Source organism: Siphateles boraxobius, unplaced genomic scaffold (assembly GCF_051911475.1).
Source record: "Siphateles boraxobius isolate OS27281-9 unplaced genomic scaffold, OSU_SipBor_1 119, whole genome shotgun sequence".
Lineage (NCBI taxonomy): Eukaryota > Metazoa > Chordata > Actinopteri > Cypriniformes > Leuciscidae > Siphateles > Siphateles boraxobius.
Genome location: NW_027508721.1, coordinates 1,267,150 through 1,286,819, shown reverse-complemented (window position 1 = coordinate 1,286,819; position 19,670 = coordinate 1,267,150). Strand labels below are relative to the sequence as shown.

Below are 19,670 nucleotides of genomic sequence, written 5' to 3'. Positions count from 1 at the left end.
AGTTGCTGACGTTTCAATTAGTAAAGGTCAGATTTCTCCATGATGAAAGTGGCAGCTGTTGAAGTGAATGCAGTGCACTTCCTTTCCATAAGAGAGCGATGCTGTGTACACTCTTACACACAACCTGGCACTAGAGCGCTGCAGTGATGTATTTTTGAGGGCCAACCCTGAAGTTAGCAACACCGTGTTTCCCTTGAAAAAAAAACTCATTAGGATTTTTCTATTGGCTTTTTAATTACTGGAGAAATGAGCTCAGTGACCAAGAAAAGTTGATGATGTTCTTCACGATAATCTTCACAAAACAGCTTTTATGAAGCCTAAATACAATTAGCAGAAGTAAAAGTCTTATTAGGGTATAAACAAACTACAGCACTTTCGCGTCGCCTCCTTTAAGCTTCCGTCAACTCTTTTAGTATTTATTTAAAAACATTTCCCTGAAAGTTTGAGTTAGTATAATTTGCTAAAGTGTTATTAAATACACAATGCTATTGTGAAAAAAAAAATGGTCTAGTGTGTAGATTAGTTTTCCTGTTTGGTATAATGGCGTTTAATATCCTCGACAACCTCTGTAGTCCCATTTAGCCACTGGACCCTTTTCACTGACTATGATAATGCATTTCCAGTTATCAACATATTAAATCTAGTAAAGTTTTTTATATAGATTTATAATGCTATACTGTGTTATATAACCTTGGCAGGAACATACAAAAATACAAATGATCAACACTTCTGCAAGGTGTTTCTAATACTACAGCTGAGGAAGTGACAGCCAATTTGAAATAGTTCTCTCTTCTGACTACAGTAATCAGTCTCTATATATTTTCCCTTCTTTTGGAACGTTGTTTGCTATTGGAGCAAATATGAAAACAAAAATTATATTTGTATTTGTCTCCCATTCACAGCTATATAAGTTTACCAAACTATGACAACTTCCACTTCTGAGAACTCAAAAATGTAAAGAAGGGTCCCTTGTTCCACTTTTAAGAAAGCTTTTTTAAAAATCACAAGGGGGTATTATTAATGTGTTTTATTGTAGAATAAAACGTTGAAATATCTTGAACTTGTTAACCACAGACCTTATTTCAGGCATTTATTTAAAAAAAAACATACATTTAAAGTCCACAGACCTTATTTCAGGCATTTATTTAAAAAACAACAACATACATTTAAAGTCCAAAACAATACTATCGCACTTGAATTGCATAAAATGTGCATGTCTACTCAGTGATCAAATAATTTAAACGGGAAATAAAGATTGATTTCAAAATTGCTAAATTTACGTTTAATACAGACATCATTTGTGGTCTCTGGGACACCAAACGTAAAGAACAAATAGTCAATCTCATCAGGACATCAGGTTTAGCATTGGGCTTTATCTTGTTCTTGTTAGCATCTTTGTTTCTTTTGCTTACTGCATTAGACCGTTTCATGCACAGTGAGTACTTGACTGCAAAAGCAAGACTCAACGCCATAGATGTGAGAACGTCACACAGTCGCAGCGGAAGCTTAGAAGAGATTTGATGTACGATTTTACAAAGAAAAGAGCCCAGCCTCGCATTTCACTTCCCTCTACGAGAGGATACAACATCTGCTCTGTCTGTAAAGACGTATATTATCTCTCTGTGCTCAAGAGTACCTGAATTTCCTGTGTTGAACAATTGAACTTTTGAGAAATATGCTGAATTGGCCTGAGGTCTGATATGAACTCATTCTTCTTCATGTTTAATTAAATTAAAACAAACGAACAGATGCTAAATTGATCCTTATACATGTCTGTCAATCTCATGGTTGAAGAGCTCAAAAGAGGTGAGTCGTTTTATATACTCTGTAATACATCTATGAATTACACTGTTTCTCAGTTTAAAACCGTGATCTCAGTGGATATATATTTTTATATAAATATATTTTCTATCTACAAACTTATTTCTGAATAAATAGAGCTACAGTCCAAACTTGATACGCATAGTGTTCATTATTTGTAAGGTTCTTAATCGGTTAAAACTTAAATTAATCATTTTATTGATTTTTTTTTTCGTCTTAAAAAAGGAAAATCATTTTAATTTGTATGGTTAGGAAGGGCTTTAGTGGTTAAATGTTTGATACTTTTTGATTTACACATTTTTTGTGTGTGTTGGGTCAATCTCCGAAAGAATTGTAACCCTCTAAATTCAGGTTATTTTTCCAATACTTGATGAAGATATAATTGTTAGATGCATTAAAGTCATTTTATAATACAGCATCTTCTGTATTAGCATAGAAATGTACCTTAAGCATAAAGGCTAATACTGGTCAGATTATAGGCCTACTTCTCAAGAATGATCTGGGTGACAATGTTCAAAATATCTATCTATTTATTTATTTATTTTGCATACCAGAGAAGTGTTTTTTTTTATCGAAAAGTGTTTTCTGAGTATATATTAGAACCATTTGGCCTTTTGTGGTATTAACTGGAGCAGTTGTTTGAATCATCAGCGTACTTTCCTCTCGTGACTGCCATTGAGGCCTAGGAAGTGCAAGCCATTGCTATTTCGTGAATAATCTTTGAAGTAGTTTTAACATGTCAAAAATGTCCTTTTTCAGCATTAGCCAATAGAGTTATTAAATAAACAAATGAATAAGCTCTTGAATTTCTGTTAAACTACATTTTTTTCAGAACACTCAAAGCAAAGACTTGTACTTTAATTAATAGCAAGGCCGTCATCACAGGGGTAAAATGGGAAGCATTGTCCCTGGCCCTGTGTTGAGAGGTATTTTCTCCACTGCTCTGTGGAATAGCAGATATTGTATTGTATTTCACAAGGAAAAAATTAGTGATAGTCCATTGCATGATGTTTTAGTATTTCTTTGGAATTTTAAAGATTTAGTTCAGGATAGTTTCGAAAGGATATTTCACACAAAAATGAGAATTCGGTCATGATTTTCTCACCCTAACCTGTATGACTATCTTTCTTCTGTGGAACACAAAGGATTATATTTCGAAGAACGTTGTAGTCCAAACCACATCAGGCCCCATTGTATGGACCAAAAAAAACAACAACAAAAAAAAACATACACAAACACACACAATGTTATTTCAAAATAATTTGTTTGTGTTCCACAGACGAAAGTAAGTCAAGTCAGGTTTGGAACTACATGAGGATGAGAAAATGTCAATTTTTTTTGGTTTGTTTAGTTTTTTGAGTAAAAAAAACTAAACTTTTAGTCTCTTTAAATGTAAGACTAATTAAATTAGATATAAATGAAATTTAAAATTACGTATAAAATAATCTCGTTTTATGAATACATTTATTGGTGTTTTGTGATGGCATAATAGATATTTTACTTTTTTATTCTTTATGAATATTGCAGGATTCGAGAGAGAGAGAGAGTAAAACGAGAACAAGAGATACAGCTTGCTGCAAGACTTCTCACTTCTGGATTTCTACGTCTTGAATATCTCTAATGATACATCATGACCTCAGTTTCTAAACCTTCACTGGATTACAGAACAGAGGAATAAATCACCACGTCACAAGACGAAGAGCGTGAGGAGCAATTCAGAATGCTATGTGAATTGCAGGGGTTTTACTCTTGGTCTTTATAGATCTGCAAACTTGAAATTCTCAATGATGACTTCATCATTTTTTGGACACCACTGAATTTTTATTGAATTTTTTTGGACCTATTAGACTGCACCTTAAAATATCTTCAACACCAGAGACAGAAGGATGAACGGGCTGACAGAGACCTCAGTGAAATGCGTACTGGTTGGGGACTGTGCAGTGGGTAAAACTGCACTTCTTGTGCGGTTTACTTCTGAAACATTCCCAGACAGCTATCGACCCACTGTCTATGAAAACACTGGAGTTGATGTATTCATGGATGGAATCCAGATCAGCTTGGGACTGTGGGATACAGCAGGACATGATACATTCCGTCAAATCCGCCCCATGTCCTATCAGCAGGCAGATGTGGTTCTGCTATGTTATTCGGTAGCAAATCCGAACTCGTTAAACAATTTGCGGCACAAATGGATCGCCGAAGTGAGGGAATTTCTTCCGAAGGTACCTGTGCTGGTTGTTGCCACACAGACAGACCATCGTGAGATGGGCCCTTATCGTGCCAACTGCACCACGGCCTCGGAGGGCAAACAGGTGGCACAAGAGATCCGTGCCAAAGGATATCTGGAATGCTCGGCTCTCAGCAATCGTGGCGTGCAGCAGGTTTTTGAGTGTGCCGTTCGAACGGCTGTTAATCGGGCACGAAGACGGACAAGGCGGAGACTCCAAGACTTTAATCCATGTAAAGTCTCCTGAATGCTTTTAAAACATGGATGAAATTAAATTCTTATCACTAAGATAAAATTGTTTCTCACACACAAAACCAACTAACTGAAGCCTCAACAAAGACTTCTTAACACTGATGTATTAATACTGTTTACCTAAAAGACTATTTGATTTTGAGTCCTCTAGTCAGGAAATCTATTTTAAGTGTCATTCTTCTAGCTTTATTTTCATGGTTTCTTAGGAACTGAAATAGACCCTTAAAACTTGCTCTTTGTCAGCTGGTCCCTGTCCTAGACCTTTGAAATAAGGATTCACATTAGCTCATAATGCAACACTGAGATCACATTCTGTATCTTCATTTTAGATGGCAAATAAATCACTTCGGTTATGTATTTCTTGTTTGCTGACAACGTTTTTTTCCTGTGATATGCCGTTAATGGAGCTTAGGAAAAGATAAAATGAGAATTTCAGTCCTGAAGTTTTTATTCTTAAAAGATTGATTTCATAGTCTATATGAAAGACTATGAAAGTTGTTTTAATTAAAAATTAATTAAAGAGTTAAGCTGGTACTATGTATCTGTGTGGTCTGTCATGCACAGTGAACAGAGCTATTATCGTCGTACTAAAGACAAATAAATGATTGAAAGTGTTAAATAAAATAAATAAATATATATTTTTAATTCTTATTATTATTAGTAGTAGTACTATTTGAAATATGTATAAGTTTTTAATAAAATATTTTTTTTCTCCTTTACACACAATATTATGCTGAAATTTTCTGTGGACAGCGTAGCCTCTGCTTGAGGCCCCCAGACCTCAATCTGAACATGCCTTGGTAAAAACAGTTGCAGTGGAACTGTATTCCATGCAAAGCCTTTGACAAACAAACATTGTCTTCTGTCGTTATACAACAAAAATCTGCATCTGGTGTCTGAGACAGTCTGTAGACATATACTCAATACGTAACAACGGGTATACGAGCAGTTTATCAGACACACACCAATTTTTTTATTTTTTTTTTATCTTTACCTAATGTAAGATGTTATGACACTGCTTGGAAAAATCTAGAGCACTCAGATAATATGTAATACATAATGTCTTCTAAAATGTTCAGGATAAAAAGAGAAAATATTATTTATAGCCATTCTGAAACACTCTGTTTTGAGGTTCTAGCCTTCGTCAATATAATTAGTGTCTGGTGAGAACAATCATAAAGACAACAGAGACAGAGTTCACATGGTATGAATTTGAGCTGAAGTCTACATCAGTTTAAACAGAAACTAATACCATACAATACAAAATGCTAATAGATTACCAGATACTTTCTTACTCCAGATATTACAAACCTCCTTGACAATGAATATATATTTTACATCAGATATGTTTAGATTGGCTGTGAGTGTATCACATCACACAGCAGTTTTGTGTTTGTGTGGACTGACAATTTGCTTGTCCAGAAAACCGATTGCACTGTACATGTTTGGACACAATGTAAAACACGACATGTGGATAAGGCTTGATGCATTGAAGAGAGTAGAGGAAAATGTCCAGTATACAGTTATTTATAATATTCCCAAAATATAGCCTATGACATTTTGAACCTTCATGTCATACGTTATTAAGCAGGAGAATGTTTTTATAAAATTATCAAATACACAGGCAATAAAACAAAGGAAATGGTGTGCTACTACACACACTACATAAAAGGAAAAGTTGGCAGAGGAGCAGAAGTAGACAGGGCATCATAAAGAAAAAGTATATGTTATGTGGTTTATGGAGATGAGGTGATGTAGGCTGCTGCTTTTGGAGAACTGAAGAGTTCAGACACCGAAACCACATCCCAGCAGGAGAACGTCTTTCTCTGAACTTGCTGAATACACGTGCTTGGTGGCTCTATAGAAAAACTTTGCAATTGTATTGTGAAATGTATATCTCTTTCCAAATGTTTTCTAAGTAAATGTATTCCTACGTGATCAGTACTGATTCTAGAAATCAAAATGAGAAGTTCAATGAAAAGTTGCTATTGAGAAGAATGAAAAAATGTGAAAATTACCTATATTTTTATACAGTTACAATTTGAATGGGGTTTTTTCAACATTTTAGTAGATTATTTTAGTAGTTTATGGGTTATTATTACTTTTAATCAAATGAAGAGTGGGATTAGCTAATGCGATCAACAGGACTGTACTCAAACTGCAATAAATATACCAGAAAAGAGGAAGTGAAAAGTTTTAATTTTTTAAAAGATTATTTAATACGACACCGAGTTGAGCGTACATGTGAAGCAAACAGGTTTATGCAATGAATTGAATTGTTGAATCTTTGAATATTTAATGAATGAATTGTTGAATTATTGAATATTAACAATGGACGTAATAATGAACGTTATAAGGTTTTGTGTTACATTTATGAAATTTCCTTCAGAAAATAAAACTATGCTTTTATTTCTTCAGTGAAATACAAAAGAAGATATTTTGAAAAATGTCTCTGTTTTTTCCCCCCTTGCAATGAAAGTCAACAGGGTCCAGTGTTATTTCTGGACCTCACTGGCTTTAAATGACAAAAACTGCTGAGACATTCCACAAAATATCTTCTTTTATTTTCAGGAAAAATTTGCAAATGATGACAGAATATTTCTTTTTGTGTGAACCAAAGTAATAGACTTGAAACTGTAATATGTGGGTGAGACAGATTACTGGAGATGTTATATATATTATTAATATGCCTTTGTCCATATTTGGTAAATTTACAGAGTGCTGTGGTCTGCACAACACACAAAATAAATCCACTCAGACATATACACATTCGTTCTATGCGACCCTACCACACAGTCTGTTCTCTTTTCTACAACAGGAAACACCTGCATCGTTCTCTTACCACACGAACGCTCTGATACACATACACAGACAATCCACCCAAAGCATCAAAGCCTTGCACAATCACCTCTTTATGACAGTTAAGCCAAAACTTAAGAGATTGAGCATCATCAGATAAGTTACATATGCATTTAAGTTCCAATTGCTGAGGTGATGCTAAAACACCAACAAACCAAGTCAAAAATAGTCAGAGATATTAAAAATCATTAGTTGAACCTTTAGGATTTTCCACTCTTTGGTTTATCTGGCCAATGGTGAGTCAGAGAGGAATGAGTGTGTAGGACAGGGAAGATACCCCTGAAAATGATACTGAAAGAATCACCTTAATTTCAGAAAGCACAAAGAAAATACACATTCATTTTGAGTCATTTTGAGTCATTATGTCATTTCATTGTGTCATTTTATCTCTAAAGTGTTGTCTAATGATACTGACCTGCTCTGCTGCAGTGTAACATAAACAGTTAAGAAAGAAAACAGGGTGAAGAAAGAATAATGATCTAAAAAAACTTTCTTTTTTTAAGCAACATTTATTTAGTTGTCCCTGAGAGTAATTTTCTATGCTGGAGCATTATGGGTAATGTAGTTTGGCAGCATATAATGTTCGAAGTGCACTACAGGATATGAAACTCTCCTACGCCTGAGAAAGAAAGAGAAAGATATAAAGACGCCTCGAGAAGAACCACTTCCTGTCTTATTCCTCTCATCTCTCATCATTTCAGACCCCACAGTCCTTGTGTGTGTATGTGCTTGTATTCCTGCGTAGGTGATGGGAAATATGAGGGGGCTGTGTGACACAATCTAAAGAGATTCAGTTACAAACAGCTCCTCAAAGGTACTTAGAATGCTATAAATTTGTTACAGAGAAGTAGTTAATTAACTTATTTGTTTTACATGCAAAATGTAATATGAAAAATCGGATTTTTTTCCAGCACTAGAAAATTTGGAATGCCGTTAAGGGAAATCTGTGTTTGGGGGGCTGGGAGCTGTTCAGTTTCTTTGCTTTCAGTTTGTTTCCATGGTTTTTCAATGATTTACACCTGATGTTCATTTTGTTAGGTTATGTGTATTTATAAGTGTATTTATAAGTATTTATAAATGTGTATTTGTGCTTTGTTTAATTTATTTTTCCGCTATCATCACATATGTTCTGTTTATGTCTTGCCAAGTATCCTAAGAGTTTTGTTTTTATGTTAAAAGCTATTGCCAGTAAATAGAGCTCTATTATTTAACTGTTTTCAATCGTTAGTTTATATATATATATATATATATATATATATATATATATATATATATATATATATATTAGTTTATAGTGTTGAGAAAACTAAACTGAGAAAACTAACTAAGCTAAGCTAAGCTAAAAAGTGAACTTATCTAAAATAAGTCTGATACATAAACTCTTTCATAGCCTTCTCTATTTCATGTAAAATGAGAATTACTGCGCTGTTCTGAATAAATGCAGACCCGTAGTATTAATGTGATATACTCTTTTCATTTCAGTGCCTCAGCCATTGAGAAAAGAATATACACTAGTAAATGAATACAGGGAACAATGTTACGTGTTCTCACTCTTTAATGAGATAAGAAAGTTGATATGGAACACAGATACAAAGAAAAGGTGATTAAAAAGCATATTTTTAATTTCCACATACAATACACGACTGAAAAATAGATCAGAATGTCAGTGCGTTTTATCTAGTCCTTGTAATGTTTTACCAGTTAATCTCTGCTGTCTTGAAATTAAGTGTGTGCGTGTGTAAGAGGGGAGACTGTCTCTTCCTTTAAAATTAATTGTGTGTAACATTCAAACCATCTGACCTGTTTGCACTACACCCTTGTCAGATCGGCTCTCACTGTGACTGACAGGACAAACACATTCAATCACACTAAATCACAACGAACAATCCATTACAAGTCTGGAAAAGAACACATAAGATGTTTCTGCTCTTGAAAGAACAGAAGATCCCCAGTTTTATAAATACACATTCTTTTTATTCATAGTTGAATATCTCCACAGTGACATGAAGTGTAAGTGTGTGTGTGTGTGTGTGTGTGTGTGTGTGTGTGTGTGTGTGTGTGTGTGTGTGTGTGTGTGTGTGTGTGTGTGTGTGTGTGTGTGTGTGTGTGTGTGTGTGTGTGTGTTAGTGTGCATGCTATGTGATACCTCGGCTCTTGTTCCAGAGAAGCAGTAAGAATGACATTCAGGCCTTCAGCGTTGTACATGGTTCACCATCACTCTCAACGTTCAGAACGCTATGGGACTTCTCGCAATTTCTCTTTCCTCCTCTGCAGATAATAACATTTCAAAATGAAGAGCAAATGAGGAGCAACAGCAAATAATAACTGGCAAATTGCATTTTATTTTTGCCATTCTTATGAAAAATGAAGATCATATTTCTTGTGATTCACATTAGCATGTTGCTACATGGTAAGTTCATGCTCCTTTTAATACTGCTGTTCATTTTCTTAATCAGCATTTTTGTTTTGTTTACCAGTAAAACATCTTTAAAACAAGATACATTTATTTTATAAGCAAAATTGTCAGACAACAATAGATTTTTAGAGAATATATTTTGAATTAAGCCTAATTTTCATACCTCATTAAAGATGGGCTTTTCTTGTTTTAAATATACTACATTTTTTTTCTTGAGTTTATGCTGAAATTAAAAATAAAAGCATACTACTTAACATACTATATATATATAATATACTATATATATAATAACATACTATATTTTCTCGCAAAACAATATGAAAATACTGATTAAGAAATATTCTTATATTTACATCCAGCTACATTTTTTTTATTTATTTATATAATACTTTGTTAAACATTATGTTACTGAATGAATTAACAGTATGCCAATATATTAAAGTACTGAGATGTTATATAATGCATGTCTAAAACAAAATGTTTTGCTATTTTTTCTGTAATCTTAATTGGTGCCTTAAAAAAATCACCAACAATCATAGTTTCCACAAAATTACCATAATTACCTGTGATAATTTTGGGATGATTTTTTCAATTTCAACATATTCTTTTTTACGCTCAAATATATTGTATAAAAACAACTAAATAAATAAAATATGTTCTCCTCTCTAGTTGTTTTCTCTGCTCAGGGTCGTTTTGCTCAAAAATTGCTGAATGACCTAATGGAGAACTATTCTAATGCTTTACGGCCTGTGGAGGACACAGACAAAGCTCTTAACGTTACTCTACAGATCACACTCTCTCAGATCAAAGATATGGTGAGCACTAAACACACACGCACAAGTCTACAGAATATTGACATTTAATCTGGTACCTATTTTATAATTAGAATTAAATGTTTTACTGAATAATAGAGCAGAATGAGTTTAATAGCCACACACATCAGACCTATACTGCAGAGACAGTGTGTCTGAAATAGCCGCTGATTCTGAGATCAAGGTATACTGTATAACACACCAACAAAAAACCCACACACTGTCCAACTGGCCTTGATGTGGCATGGCTTGTGTGATTTCGGCGCATACTTTTGCGACTTAACACGGAAGCCGCACAGATCACTCAATGGCCCCAAACTTTTAACCTCTGGAAATACATGCATGGCTCAAATGCATATACAGTATATGCTTTTGCCCAAACAATTATGTATAGAATTGCCAATAGTAAACAACCAGGCAAACTTGCCGCCAATGGACTACCAGCTGCGGTCTTCACTGCAGTTGCAGTTATAGTGGATAACTCGGTGTCAGAAGTTATCAAATGTTTATTGTGTGGATCCTCTTCTCATTAACTCTCTGTATCCTGTGACACTGTAAACATTATATGTGTATGTATAGTGTGAGCAGGGTGACTAATGTATAACTGTTCCTAGCTAGTGTGCCACTGCGGATCATGTTTTCTCCTCACTTTAAAGTGTTTTATAGTCATAGTATATATGTGTTTTTAAGTAACCTGGAAAATAAGATTTGTATTATTTATTCTATTTTTTTTCTAATTAGATCATTTATTTATTTATTTACTCATTGCTGGTGCAAAAGTACTGTCTGGTTTAAAACAAGAAACATTAGAACATGCTCATTTATTTAAAAAAACAAAACTATTATTATGACAGAAATTTAATTTTAGAGGAACTGTCACTGTAAATGATGAAATCCAATTGTAATTGTATGATTTTACATTCAGTGTTTGTGTGTTCTCTCAGATGATGATAATATAGCCTAAGGCACTGGTGGTCATTGTTTATTCGTGTTCCAGAAAGAGACAATGAATTTCTCATTTAAAAGACACTGAATTTCCGCCCTGATCAAACTCAATCAAATATTAATTTACTGAACCTGAGGAGTACTTTTAACCAATGAGATGTGATATGTAGAAGGCATTAAGTGCAACCTAAGGGTTCAGACTTTCTTCCCTTTCATTCTTCATTGTTGTGAGAAAGTGTTCCATGTAGAACAACAGGGTTTTATCTTGCAGATCAAGACCATGTGTGACTGAATATAAAGACTAACATATAAAGTAACCCATACTTTTAACTGTAAAAAAAATTCTTACCTTATCACATCACTGAACATGTTTACAGTAAGCACAGTATCTTTTAATCATTTTTATTGACAAAGGAGTCTGACCTCATATGACTTTCTTTCTCCAACGGAACACAAAAGAATATATTTGAAGGATATTTCAGCTATAAGTAACGCTCCCAAAATACATAAAGTTAGCACAAAACTATATACAACTCAAGTGGCATAATACAAGTGTTCTATGATCAGTTTGTATGACCAAACTTTTAGTGATTATTCACTTGCAAAACATTGATCAACTCATGTAGCCTATACACAGGTGAAATAAAAAAGGCCATCACTCCAATAACATAAAGGGCCCTATACACCCGGGGCAATGCAGCGCCAGGCGCGACGCGATTGTTTTTTGTTTGTTAGCTTGACGCAAAATATTTTCACGTCATGTGCCACGTTGTTTAAATAGCAAATGCATTTGCGCCCGTCTGTGCGCGCTGGTCTGAATGCGAGATCTGTTCAGGCGCTGGCGCATTGTTGGCACGTTGCTATTTTGAATCAGTGCAGCCTCGGCAAAAGTGCGCATCGAGGGTGCCATTCGACCGCAGAGGGGGCGCTCGCGGGCACCATTCTGAGACCTTAAACGACAAACGCGCTCCACAAGACCGAAAGTGCATGAAGTGTGACATGTGGGACAGGGCCCGTGTATCCTTGCTCATGACTCCTCTGGAAGCCTTCTCACTCCTCCACTCCTTGCAGTGCAATTAGATAATTGAGATGTGCTTCAAGATGGCTGAGCTTGATTGGTTTCCGACCTGTTCCAGGAGGGATATTGAGAAGCACCCCTGGTCTAAAGTCAATGGTGCAATATTTTTTTTCTTATTTAAAGAGTGCGTTAGTAATGTGCGCCTAGGCGGATTCACAACACGCGTACACTTTGCTTATTAAACACGGGGACGCGCAGCAGCACACAAACATGCCAAATATTAAACATTAAAGGATTACAATGAAAAAGATTATTATTGTGTACATAAAGATATGGAGGAATCTGGCTTGTCCCGTAGATGGTCTGCCCGCAGATCTATTTGCAGTCTGGAGACGCGTGTTGGTCTCCACTTTCAAATTCCGTCATGTAAATTGCGAATCCGTAAAGGCGCGAACGCAACTGGCATTTAAAGGGAATGGGAGATGGGACTCTGATTGGTTTATCGCACGCAAACCCAAAACACACCCATTACTCATTAAGAGATAGGGACAACCGTTTTAGACCAAGCGGCGCGCCGACCATCTTTCCTGCGCTTTAGATCATGTGCTTAAATCATTAAAATAGGGCCCAAAATCATCGATTTGGCTACAGCAGGTTTATAAAAGTTACGTTGTGCCGTTGTGCTTGGCTCTTTGTGCTAGGATGAAAGGAACCAGGTGTTGACCACCTACCTGTGGGTGCGTCAGATCTGGCATGATGCTTACCTGAGCTGGGATAAAGATGAGTATGATGGACTTGAGGTCATTCGAATACCCAGCGATCTTGTTTGGAGACCAGACATCGTTCTGTATAACAAGTAAAACACATTCAGTACATTTATTACCAGTTTTGATTGTCGGTTACACAGAATTATTAACCTCTATATCTCTTTTTTACTCAGTGCAGATGAGGAGGACTCCTCTGGACCCCCAGGCACTAATGTGGTGTTGAGGTATAATGGTGAGATCACTTGGGACTCCCCTGCCATTACTAAGAGTTCCTGTAAAGTGGACGTCTCTTATTTCCCCTTTGATAGTCAAGAGTGCAACCTTACCTTTGGCTCCTGGACCTACAATGGCAACCAGGTAATATGTATTTGATAGGTGTACACGCATAGGAAATGCAATAGTAGACATTCATATATTCTTGTATTGAGCTATTCTAATTAGTTACTTTGGATAAAAGCTTTTTGTATCTGAACATAAGTAAGATATACACACTGTTATGTAACAATAGATATGTAATCCACTAACTCACTAACTGCAGAGCAAGGATATTTTTTAACACATTTGGGTTTTTGCTTATTTACACAGTAAATGTTTAGTTGTTAATAAAAGGATTAGATAAATGTAATGGTAAATGAAAAAGCTCTATACTGTGAATACATAGCTGTAAATGCTAAATCTTAGTCAGTACATCCTTAGCATCCCAAATTATGAAGTGACATCAGAATATATATGATTATGAACACATAGAAAGGATGTTATTAAATAATATTAAAAGTTATAGAAAATACATGGTGGCTTGGCCTCTGTGTCGTCTTGATGCATTGTAACCTCATTTCTGCTACTCTTAAACATAAACATACAAATGTATATATAATGCAAATGAAACCTTTTTATTCTGGGTGAAGGTATAGTTGTTGAGAAGGATATAGACAGAATTGTGAACTGTCCCTTACTGAAAATCCTATCACCTCCTATCACTTAACCCCAGGTGGATATCACTATGGGCATGGAGAGTGGTGACCTTTCAGACTTTGTGGAAAACGTGGAATGGGAGTGTCATGGCATGCCAGCTGTTAAGAACGTCATTATGTATGGCTGCTGCTCAGACCCTTACCCTGACATTACTTACACAGTCCTCCTCAAGCGGCGATCATCCTTCTACATCTTCAACTTGCTTCTACCTTGTTTCCTCATCTCATTCCTGGCTCCGCTGGGCTTCTATCTGCCTGCTGATTCTGGGGAGAAGGTCTCACTGGGGGTTACGGTGCTGCTGGCTCTGACTGTATTTCAACTGATGGTAGCAGAGAGTATGCCACCTTCAGAAAGTGTTCCACTAATTGGTGAGTTTACAGTGGAGCATAATAGTTGACACACTTTTGAAAATATTTGAACAAGCTCTCCTTTTCTTTCTTTCCATTTCTCTCTGGCTACAGAATATGGTTGTCGCTCCGGTTAGAGTGTTAAATGTGGTTCTGTTGATACAATTTGGTTATAAATGAGTGTGACAACCGTATGCTTTTTGTCACTGTCACTGTGATTACAGACCTTTCTTGTGGCTCAATCGACCCTCTTGTGGCAGTAACAGTTAACTATCAGTTAATTATCTCTAATATCTAATTTTTTAAATGAATTTTAATACATTACATCTACATTGTCACACAAGTTCAAATGGGAAATTAATGATTTCTGGACATAGCCAATAGACAAAATGCTATGTATAAATTTTGACAATATAGCATTTTTTTCTGTCAGAAAAATCATACACTAAACAAACAACCATTGTTGCCAAATACATTCAGGAATAAAAAAAAAGCAAATCTCTATGACGCGAATCACTAAATAAAGACAAAGATGAAAAGATATTTTATTTTACATTTTTTAAATTATATTTTTATTGAAATCTACCAATATATTCATGCAGGGACAAACAATCCTGTACGAAAATTAATCATGGTTTTACTACAACCCCCCCATCCCATAATGTTTGAACGAAACAACAACAGCGTGAGCGTGCCGCTATACTTAATGCAGTTGTCCACGTCTGTCGCCATGGTTACTATGGCAGTACGAGCGGAAACCAGGGATAACGCGGATATTACGTCATTGACAGGCGACAATTGAACAGGGACTAGGCATTATTTAAAATTGGAATTTCTCTGAAATTAAAAATCTTTGGGAACTTTTGGGATATTGTAAGAACACAACTGCAGGAAATTTATCACACTGTGCAAGTGATTTTTGGATATTTTGTTACAAAAATCTTACATATTGTAGCTTTAAGTTTCAACCAGTCAAACGCATAGTGTGAACACAGCTGCGACGCTAGCGCACTAGATCAACAGCGCTTCTTTTATCAGTGGAGCTCACGGTAACTTTGACGTGTTTGAGCCCTGGTTGCGCATTCGATTGGCGGGAGGTGAAATTTCCATGGTGACATCGGTGTGCTGTTCGGATAGTGTTCCCAGCAGACGTTAGCTGCGACGTACATGTAAACAAAAATTTTTAAATGTGAGACTACAGACATTTCCCTCATTGTACAGTAATAATTTCATATGAATACAATGTAATACAACCTTAATTTCATTCAGGAAGTTTCCCCTTTGACCCATTGATCCAGCGCTGCGTAGGTATGTGAGGGGGTTATTGACAGTAAAAATGACCCAGCAGATGAGCTACAGAAAAACTACAAAAAATAAAAAAAAATTACCCGGCAGGCTGAACCCAGCATTTGGGTTAAACAATAACCCAGCATTTTTTTAGAGTGGTTAAACCATGGTAAGCACAAATTAACCATGGTTTTGCTACACTAACCAAAGTTTAACAATGGTATTTGTGGTAAAGATATGATTATTGAAGTGGTGAACAATTCACCAAAAAACATGGTTAATACATTTTTGCTATAAAATCATGATTAATTTTCATAAGTGCAAAATATAGTACAATGTCATGCCCTCCCTCCCCAGGCCTACTGGGTGCTTCTCAATCCTCAAATTGATGCTTCCTCTTTTCCTCGCGCCTCCGTCCTACAGCCCGTGACCCAGAAACCGATCGAATTCAGCCATCTTGAAAGACATCTCAATTCTCTAATTGTACCGCAAGGAGGCGAGGAACGAGGAATGAGGAAGCTTCCAGGGCAGCTATGAGCGAGGATGTACAGATGTATCCTATGGGGAAAGTCTTTCTTGTCAAGAAACCTGACGTACATATAAATTTTCCTCCCCCTTAAGATGTTACTATAATTTTAATTTATGCTTTACCTTTGCAGTTTAAATAAATCATATATCACACATATATCAACAGGACATCTTGCTTTATCTTTATTATTTAATAATTTCTTAAATAACCAAACTTTAACAACATAAGGGCAGATTCTTTGAGCACAGCTGATGACGCTTTGAAGTGAAACTTGAGTGATCAAGAATATTCCAATATACAAATAAGCTTTCCTTCGATTCCTTCGTCCTCATTTTCTTTCCTTGCAGCCTTCCCTCACATCCTACAGGGGCTGGAGCTGAGACACGAGGAAAGGAAACGAGGATGCACAAATAAGAAATGAGAAACACCCACTGTAGCCATTTTAGTACACTTATCAATAACTCCTCCCCTTATCTTACTGCTCCCAATCTTGTTAGAAAAATTAAGTTTATTTAAACCTTACTGCCCTAATAAAAGTGTCTTAAAAATTTGAGATGCTCATGAAATTTATTGTATAATGCTCCTAAAATCATATTTGATACATTGATAATTCATCTCCCAGCCCTACTTTTGGTCTATTGTTTATCTATTGTCATAAGCTAGATATTCTTAATTCTGCCTTTGAGGTACACTTTCCAGCAGAGTTTAGCTCTAACCTTCATCAAACTCACCTGCTTATAACTTTCTAGAATTCCTGAAGACCTTGATTCGCTTGTTTAGGTGTGTTTGATTAGGGTTGGAGGAAAAACTCTGAAGGAAGGTGGACTTGTAGGGCCAGAGTTGAGAACCCCTGTCATCAGCATTTAAAAATTGTTATGCAGACAATATACAATCCACTCCTGTAAATTGTTGTATGAACAGGACAATTAAGTCACACCTGATAGTACATACAGTTGTCAATCCCAAACATTTATTGTGTTAATGTAGTGCTTATTTATCCCTTGTTTGTGTCTTTCTTATAGGAAAATACTACATTGCAACAATGACCATGATAACGGCCTCTACATCATTGACTATCTTCATCATGAATATACACTTCTGTGGAGCGGAAGCAAAACCTGTGCCCCACTGGGCCAAAGTCCTGATAATAGACTACATGTCAAAGATATTCTTTGTGTATGAGGTTGGGGAAAACTGCACCACACCTGAAAGCGACAGAGGCCCATTGTTCTCTGAAGACCCGCTGGCTAGCCTGGAGAGAGATGGGTATTTTGACAAAGGGTTTTATGGAGACGGTCAGCATGATGACAGAAACCACGGTCAGTTTAATGGGTACAATCACAGAGACCACAGTCATGGGAATGGGTACCAACACAACAACAGTGACTATCAGCAACATAGGCACCAGCATCAAAGGAGGACCCGCTCATCTTCAAATTCCCCTATCCGACAGAGTGCCCATCATCCAAAATACACACACTACATTGGTCGAGATGGAAGCGATAAGCTCCCACTGACAAGTCAGGAAAAACTAAAAGATAGCGAACTCTCAATTCCAGAAAAACTTTGTGGATACACCTACAATCACGGCAATGGCTATCTCAATGGAGTTGGCTATCTCCATGATAATGGCTACAGCAAAACCTTTGGAGCAGATAGATACAGTAAGACCCCCACTGGCACAGGATGTGTATGCATCTGTGGCCAACATCAGAAAGTGGTGCAAAACATTGACTACATAGCTAACTGTTTCAGAGAGCAGAGGGCACACCAAGCAAAAGGGGCAGAGTGGAAGAAGGTTGCCAAGGTGATGGACAGGTTCTTCATGTGGGTGTTTTTCATTATGGTATTCCTCATGAGTATCCTTGTCATGGCCAAGGCAACCTAGAGCCATTTACACATTAAAGATGCAATCAATTGATTATATAATGGGTAACTCTATGTTTCAAAAGACCATTTAGTTACTGATTATTCTTTTTTTTTCAAACAGTAATTCCTATAATCCTGTATTTTTTCGGTAAATGGGCTCATGTTCTACATTCAATTTAATATGTGTATTCCAGTTGCACCATGAGTGTTAGTTGTTTGAATGTCTCGCTTTCTTCATTGTTTACTTAATTTTTTCCACTCAAGAAGATTATCTGGTTGTAACAGTTAAAGAAATGGCATTAATATTTCAGGTGTAGACGTGTTCCCACATGTATATAGGGTAACACAATCTTTGTCTGGCATGGACACACATTAATAATGCATAATTAACCTTGCACATGCGTATGAACAGACATCCACACTATCGCACATTAAAAATGCATAAATAGACCAGTCTTGAATGCTGAACGAATACACACACAGTGCAAAACTTGCATCCTTGACCAGTGCTAACATCTACATTCTGCAACTTCTAAATTTATTAGTGTTAAATTATTTCTTTGATTTGCTATACTTGTTCCTTGCTTTGTTCTCTGCCTAAAATATTCTTTACAAACGGTGCTACACTAATAAAAACTATTAATCATAGAATTCTAGAATCTTAGACTACTGTTCAAAAATGGCAAATGTTAAATAAAAAGAGAGCAAGTAAAATGATACGCAGATATGACTTAATTCCTTAGTAAGGATTAAATCAAGCCTTGCATGAAAAAGAGCAACTCAAAAGGCGAATTTACACTGCACCAACAGATGCGATCAATGGCAATAGAAACTTTGTTGAGTTTTGTCGGATCAGCGTGTTACCTCTGTTGGGGTCTGTTGGCATTGGTTGGTGCTCGTTTTTGGTAATTAGGGTGGGCACGCTGTTCACGACTACAATAGGAGCGTAAGTAGTGTCCAATTTCCAGAGCAGACGACCACCCTAGCGGAGCAGGAGACTGCCATGCTGGAGCTGGTGGAGCAGGAGACAACTACAGTGGAGCTAATGAAGCTGGAGACCACCACAATGGTGCCGCTGGAGGTGGAGACCACCATTGTGGTGCTGGGCACCATGGCAGGAGACCATCAGGAGTCAGGGGACCATGGCAGAGTAGTGCCAGGGTGTACATAAAGTTTGGGCCAAGCCTCCATGGTCATGACAGAGCACACAGAGAGTTCTAGGGTGAACTCTATGGCTGCACAGAGTTCAGAGATGGCCTCCATGGCCATAAAGGGGCGATCAAAGGGCACAGAGAGTTCAAACTCGGCCTTAGTGGCAGGGAGTACAAAGAGTTAAGAGATGGCCTCAGTGGCCGTGACAGATGCAGCCATCTTGAGAGAGATGTGTGCCACTCATACACACAAAATGGGAGTTGCCATCCCCTGGAAGCACAGAGGACAGTGGAAAGACCTTCGAGACCCTTGGTCTCGAGAGTGCTGGGACCCAGGTGATGTTAAACAATGTTTAAATTGTCGTTTCAAGATAAAACGTGGTTTACTCTTTGGAATC

At 36.6% G+C, this 19,670-nt stretch overlaps 2 protein-coding genes across 2 annotated transcripts; both read left to right on the top strand.

The window, feature by feature from the left end:
- Window positions 1-3,557: 3,557 nt before the first annotated feature.
- On the top strand, window positions 3,558-4,934 carry rhoh (ras homolog family member H). The gene has a single exon (XM_077203517.1). The coding sequence runs from the start codon at window positions 3,708-3,710 to the stop codon at window positions 4,293-4,295; it is 588 nt and encodes a 195-aa protein (XP_077059632.1). The 5' UTR covers window positions 3,558-3,707; the 3' UTR covers window positions 4,296-4,934.
- A 4,406-nt stretch (window positions 4,935-9,340) lies between these two features.
- On the top strand, window positions 9,341-18,838 carry chrna9a (cholinergic receptor, nicotinic, alpha 9a). The gene is made up of 6 exons (XM_077203025.1): window positions 9,341-9,569; window positions 10,245-10,390; window positions 13,052-13,206; window positions 13,291-13,474; window positions 14,106-14,457; window positions 17,275-18,838. Exons 1-6 carry the CDS (start codon window positions 9,524-9,526, stop codon window positions 18,138-18,140), a joined length of 1,749 nt encoding a protein of 582 aa, XP_077059140.1. The 5' UTR covers window positions 9,341-9,523; the 3' UTR covers window positions 18,141-18,838.
- Window positions 18,839-19,670: the final 832 nt, after the last annotated feature.